Below are 6,311 nucleotides of genomic sequence, written 5' to 3'. Positions count from 1 at the left end.
TTTTAAGATATCGAATAAATTCAAAATCGAGTCTAATCGGGTTTATTATTTTTTTTGAAAAAATCAATTTAATTGGTAATTTTTATATTTTAAGCGATTAATCAATCTAATTATTAGACTTGACATCGACTAATTAAGCCTTTTGATTTGAATGGAGTTGAATTTAGTTTTTATCAAAAGAATTATATATATATTAGAAGTCGATTAAGTCAATTAGTTTATTTTATATAAGTCTTAAACTACTCATAATTCTTCAAGACCGAAAAAGAAAGATATTATGCATTTTAAATGCATTAAAATCCATTCACTTCACGATATTGTAGCGGAAACAATGTAAATCGATTTAACCGGACCAATTTAACCAAAAACCATTGATTAAATGGATTTGGTCACCCCTATGGACCACAATTGTCCAGTTGTGGGAATAATATGGTAAATTGAACTTTCATACATGTGGTTGCAGGTCTTTATGAGCTATAACATTTTGGAAATTAAATCTATTTGGATAGGGTGGGGGAGTTGAATAAATTGTGTGGATGGAATGTAGAGACTACTAAACCCTAGCTGCCATCATCAACACTATTATTATGATGATGATGATGATGATGATAAAATGTACATTGGCATGCCATGGGAGCTGCTGCAAAAAATGTCCTCCTCGAAGTCAAATGCTCTTAAAGACAATGAATCAATGTGGGATTAGATGAAAACTATGTGGAACCTTTTAAATACTTTTAATGTAAGGGGGAAGGGGGGGGGGGTAGGTAGGTACTTTACAATAATTAAAAAAACTTGGCAGCCTTTACACGTCCACAGCATCGACCGGAAGTGATGACGCGCGGTGAAGCGGGTGCGGAAGCAATGCGCCACTGTAGAAACTCTTGGCAGTGGATACTGTCTCCGGATCATACAATGAGCTGAGTGTTTCGGTGTTTTGGATGTTTTGGCTTGCAGAACTGGCACATTTTTTCCTGGCAGTAGGAGGGAAATATGGAGTACGATGCTTTCCGGAAGGTAACGGTTTTAGGCTTTCTCTGTTAGGGGATGTCAAGATCGAAGATAGGGAAGCGGTTTTGTTATCGTTGTCATTCGACAAGTCGTTGAAACTTTGGGGCAAGCTAGGATATCTCGGTTTAACTCCTAATTGTTGGTCTCTAAGTTCTCTCAACTGCATTTGGTACTTGGCTTTGAGCCATCTTAGTTCTTGCCTAATTTCATTCTCGTAATCATCAAATAAACCCGAATCCATTGAACCGTAGGCTGAAAAAGAGTTCCGAGCATTGGATTCACTTTGACTGTCTATGTTTATAATTTTCTCCTCTTTTTCAGAAACCAACAGGTTGGACATTTCATTCACTTCATTGCAGCAAATGTCCTTCGGTCCTGGCGGAATTAGTTCCGACCCTTCCCGTTGACCCCAAATGTCGGCATAATGGATACCGTCTGGTTGGCACAAGGAAGCCTCTACACCTTCAGAAACACATTGTTCAGGCTCTCCAACTTGGTATGTGATCTCTTCAAACCGACCATGGACAGTGGTGCAACCGTGTTCTGAGCACTCGAGAACTTGCAGCTTCTTGGCACCTGCACTGCTTGATGATAAGTAATCCGAAAGGTGGCCATTCAAAGCACAATTTTGACAAAAACTAGAACCCGTGCATATTGAGTTTTCATCTATGCCCAAGCCCCTCTTCCACTCTGGTACCAAAGATGCGATTTCCCCATCAATCATATCTGCTATTTTAGTGACATCTTGGTCCGTGATATCAAGCTCAGAAACCATTTCAGTTGCAACACTCAACGCAGTATCGGACTCGATGTCAAACGGAAAGTAGATATTCCGAATTCGACCTGCTTAAGGATATAAAATTTGTAACATTAATCCATGGTAGAATCACAAGAAAAAGCAAAAGAAGAAGAAGAAGAAGAAGAAGAAGAAGAAGAAGAAGAAGAAGAACTCTAACCTTCTTTATCTGCAATTCTAAGCCTCAAAAATAAGCCATCATCATCTCTCCTTTTGCCCTTGATTATAAGGTCAACATCTCCCAAATGACCATCTTCGAGATCTAATTCACTTGTTTCGTATTCATGCGAGTTATAGCCGATATTGCTCTCATGTCCATAACCGAGATAATTGCTGTATCCATTGACCAAAGAACTCTTGTTACTAACATGAACATCATAAAGAGGTTGTCTCATGAGAGGTCCAGCGTCATAGCTGTCCCTTTGGTACTCAATTAGTCTCAAATCTGACCCATAATCATCGATTTGAAGAAAAGGGTCTCTTAGAAGCTCCATGGCAGTAAGCCTATGAGATACGGTAGCTAAACATTTCTCGATAAATTCTCTAACCTCGGGATCCTTTACCTTGTATAAAGCCTCTGGCTTTTTTCCCTATACCAAACATAAAATATGTCACAAGTCAATCTAAACACTAAAAACACAAAATTTAGGGAGCGTTATGGTTCATACCAAAACAACTTTCTTATAGATCTGAGCAGGATGAGTACATTCACTATATGGATATTCAAAAGTAACCATCTCCAATATGCACATCCCAAATGAATATATATCAACTAGTTCATTATATTCCTCTTCATACACTTCGGGAGCCATGAACTCCGGTGTTCCTAATACCGAACAAACAATCAAGCCATAAGGTCATTTTATCGATGTTCATTAAGCAAAAAAGAAAAGTATGTTCGTCAACATACCGACACAACGAGCGGCGTGGGATTTACGGAGGATCGCAGCCAAGCCTAGATCACCGATTTTGACTTCCCCTTGGTTGCCATTAATGAAAATGTTGTCACACTTAAGGTCTCTATGAATAACAGGAGGGTCACGGCTATGTAAATACATAAGCCCTTTTAAAATCTGTCTACACCAATGCTTCACAGCTCTAATGTTTACCTTGCTATGTTTCAACCTATACCTATATTCCAAAAAAAAAAGAACATGGATTAATTAGAAGAGATCCATTGGAACCAAAATTGAGACAAAAGAGACAAGACAGGATGGTGTGTGTACTTACTGTCTGAGAGTACCAGAAGTGAACATCTCAGTAACAAAGTTGATGTTCCTGTTGGAAGTATCAACCCAAGAAGTGTAGAATTTCATTATGTTTTCATGTTTTAAGGTCTTAAGGAGATGGATTTCACAGTACAACCTCTCTAAATCATCTGAACTTTGTAATAAATCATGAAGCTTCACTTGGTTCCATGCTACTTCAATTCCTTCATATTCATCAAAAGCCTTGTAGCTGTAAAAAAACAATTTTAAACAAACAAATACACAAACACACACCATACAAGAAAGAGAAACAAAGAAAGCATTTTCCTTACACTGTCTTTGAAGACCCTTTGCCAAGAATTTCATTATACTAAAAAAAAAAGAACAAACTTTGGCATCAAAATTAAAAACTTTAAATTCTCAGAAAACAAAAACAAAATTGACAAAAAGGGTATTTAGTTGTTTACCCTTCCATATCTACCAGTAGGATCAACTTCAACAAAGTCAGACTCAGAACAATCAAGTTCAAAGCTTGTTTCACCATTCATTCCTAGTTTTAAGAACTCAACAATGGTTTTTTCTAAAAAAAATGGGTAAGAAGAAGAAGAAGAAGAGTCAGTGAAGGAAATGAAAAAGGGCAAAGAAAACTAATGAAATCTGTTGTTTTCTTTAATGGGATTGTGGAGAAAAGCAAAGAGATAGAGAGGAATGGGGGGATATATTCAAAAGGAGAAGTGTTTAAAAGGTTTAATTGCCAACTAATAACTACGGAAAGGAAAACGAGGCAAGGATTTTCACAAGGTTGTGTGTCTGTTGCCTGCTTTGCACCCAAAGACAAAAACCCAACCCCCCCTCGTCCTTCCTCTTTTTCAACTCCCTCTCTTCGCTTCTATCTCATCACGAGCTGTTAAAAACAATTAAAATAATAAACTGCACCCAAGGTACCTAAACTATTGATAAGTTTATGTTTTAGTTACTAAATTTTAAAAAGTTACAAAATGGTCACTGAACTATTTGAAAATTTTCATTTAAATCACTAGGCTATTATAATCATGTTGTATGACCTTCTTTGTGCTCACCCCTAGCACCAATCAAAAGGGTAAATTTCTCCTCCTCTTCTACAGTTCAATTTTTTCATGAAACAACTTTGAACATCACCAATATTCGTACCAAAATTCAAGTAGTTTTCTTCCCTGATCTCCAACATTGGCCATCAAATCAACTTCGATCAAAGATATGTCCTTCTACTCATCAATAGGTATTATTCCACCGTCAAGGGCGAAACTAGAAAATTTTTTTAGGATGGAGAAATTAAATCGTAATTTTTACGATAATAAAAATACAATTTTACCACTTTAAGAACCTCTATATTTATAATTTTTAAAGGATTAAATCAATTTTTTTATTATTTTTAAGCGAGCTGTAGTGTAATTTTACATTTACTAATTTAAAATTTTAAAAATTTAAAAGGGTCTAAATGAAAATTTTTCTTTTTTAGGCGGGTCGAGGCCACTACCAGCCCCCTTGGTTTCACTTCTGTCCACCATACCGATCGTTGAATTATCGCTTGGAGATCACCAGATGGACTTTTAAAAAGAAAAAACTCAATAGTCCAGTGACTTCAATAAAAGCATTCAAATAATTTAATGACTATTTTGTAACTTGTTGAAATTGAGTGGTCAAAACATAAAACTACTAATAGTTTAGTGACCTTGAGTGTAATTTATCCAAAAATTAAAATTAGGGGAGAGGTTAATGCACCAAATGTCCACAAGTTATCTCTTGGATTTTAAATTAGTTCAGAAACTTCAAAATGTTTAAACTGTGCCTTCAAAATATCAGTTTTGTATCAACCATATTATTTCTTTTGGTTGTTGGAATCGAGTCGGACTGAACCTCTCAATTGAATCGAAAATAAAAAATCCTACTTAGAACATTGTGTTAAATGCTAATTCAAATATAACATGAAACATATCTAAACACGGGTATCAAATTATAAACTCATATGCACCTATCTATAGAATTATAGACTAAATTTCAATGACATTGTATACCTATTATACAGTCAACTTAGACGGAACGTGTTAAAAAAGAAGAAGGAATAGTCCCTTAAATTTCAATTTAATCCAAATTGTCCATGCAGCATATAAACACACGTATTTCATATACTTCAAATATCCTCCACATGGAATTGAAATCGGACCGATGAAAGGACTTGCTTAATACAATACCAATATTTTAAGAACTCGATTACAACATTTTAAAATTTAGAACTTAGATTATAAAGACTTACAATGAAATTAACTCAAAAAGAAGACAACTCCCCTAGTGGACTTGTGTTTCTTTCTTTCTTTCTCTCTCAATTTTAAAGTCTTCAAAACAATTTTTTTTTTGCAACAGCTTGCACGACATGGACCAACCATTTTTCTCATATTTTTTTGTGGTTTTTATTGGATAATTAGATTTTATTTTTGGGTTTTTTTTAAAATTATTTATTTTTGTGTCATAGAAGTCTTGTGATGGCTTTTTTTTTTTTGTATTTTGGAACATAGTTTGGTTGGAAAGTAACCTGCGGGCTATGGGCTGGGCCTATAATCAATTGACTCTTAGTATACCCCAAAGGCTTTGATGTCACTATTTAACTCATTAATTGTCTTTTCAAGTTCAATTTTTTGTCTTTTTTTTAGGAAAAAATTTAATGGAGAGCATTAAATCTTGTACCTAAATTCGTACTTTATTACAAAGCTTTATCTTTTGACGATTTGTTGTAGTGTGTGTCTTAAAAGAGCCATGGAATCTAGGGGTGTTAGAAATTTCAATTAAAATTAAATTAATGGATAGAAACATTAATTGGTTGGTGGTTGAATTTCGTTCGGTCAAAGGTTAATTAATAGTATTTTAAAATTTTAGTTATCGGTTAATTTAATTCGAAATCTAGTAATTAAATGAATTAATTAAACTTAATAATGTTAATTATGTGTTAATTTCAAGACATAAAATTTCAATTAATTCGATTAACTTTCAAGACAAAAACATATATTTCAATTAATTTCAATGTAATTTTTTATATGTTTTATACTTGTTTTAATCAAAAGACAAAAACATATAAATTTCAGTTCAATTATTCTTTTTAAAATATTTCAATTCGATTAACGGTTAAAAAATTATACAATTTAATTAATTCATTTAATACAAATTCAATTCGATTAATATCCGAATCTAACCTCTAATGAAATCTAATATGGGATGAAAATTTTTGGATTTATAGCACTATAAAAAATGCAATCTAGATATGGTTT

The 6,311-nt window shown here is 34.0% G+C and overlaps 1 protein-coding gene across 4 annotated transcripts; it reads right to left on the bottom strand.

Moving 5' to 3' along the window:
* Positions 1 to 430: 430 nt before the first annotated feature.
* Positions 431 to 3,911, bottom strand: LOC107944090 (probable serine/threonine-protein kinase WNK9). Of its 4 annotated transcripts, none has more exons than XM_016877908.2 (7): positions 3,480 to 3,911; positions 3,345 to 3,382; positions 3,035 to 3,262; positions 2,715 to 2,935; positions 2,473 to 2,630; positions 1,965 to 2,394; positions 431 to 1,851 (listed from the first exon to the last, which is right to left on the bottom strand). In XM_016877908.2, the coding sequence occupies exons 1-7, from the start codon at positions 3,558 to 3,560 to the stop codon at positions 803 to 805; spliced, it is 2,205 nt and encodes a 734-aa protein (XP_016733397.2). In that variant the 5' UTR covers positions 3,561 to 3,911; the 3' UTR covers positions 431 to 802. The 4 variants fall into 4 exon arrangements, with proteins under 4 accessions (XP_016733397.2, XP_016733396.2, XP_016733398.2 ...); XM_016877907.2 differs by having other exon boundaries at positions 431 to 1,854; positions 3,480 to 3,891; XM_016877909.2 differs by lacking the exon at positions 3,345 to 3,382 and having other exon boundaries at positions 431 to 1,854; positions 3,480 to 3,885.
* Between the last annotated feature and the right edge of the window lie 2,400 nt (positions 3,912 to 6,311).

This window comes from Gossypium hirsutum, chromosome A02 (genome assembly GCF_007990345.1).
Source record: "Gossypium hirsutum isolate 1008001.06 chromosome A02, Gossypium_hirsutum_v2.1, whole genome shotgun sequence".
In the NCBI taxonomy this organism is placed as follows: domain Eukaryota; kingdom Viridiplantae; phylum Streptophyta; class Magnoliopsida; order Malvales; family Malvaceae; genus Gossypium; species Gossypium hirsutum.
Note: the sequence above shows the minus strand (reverse complement) of the source record. Positions and strands in the feature narration are given on the sequence as shown.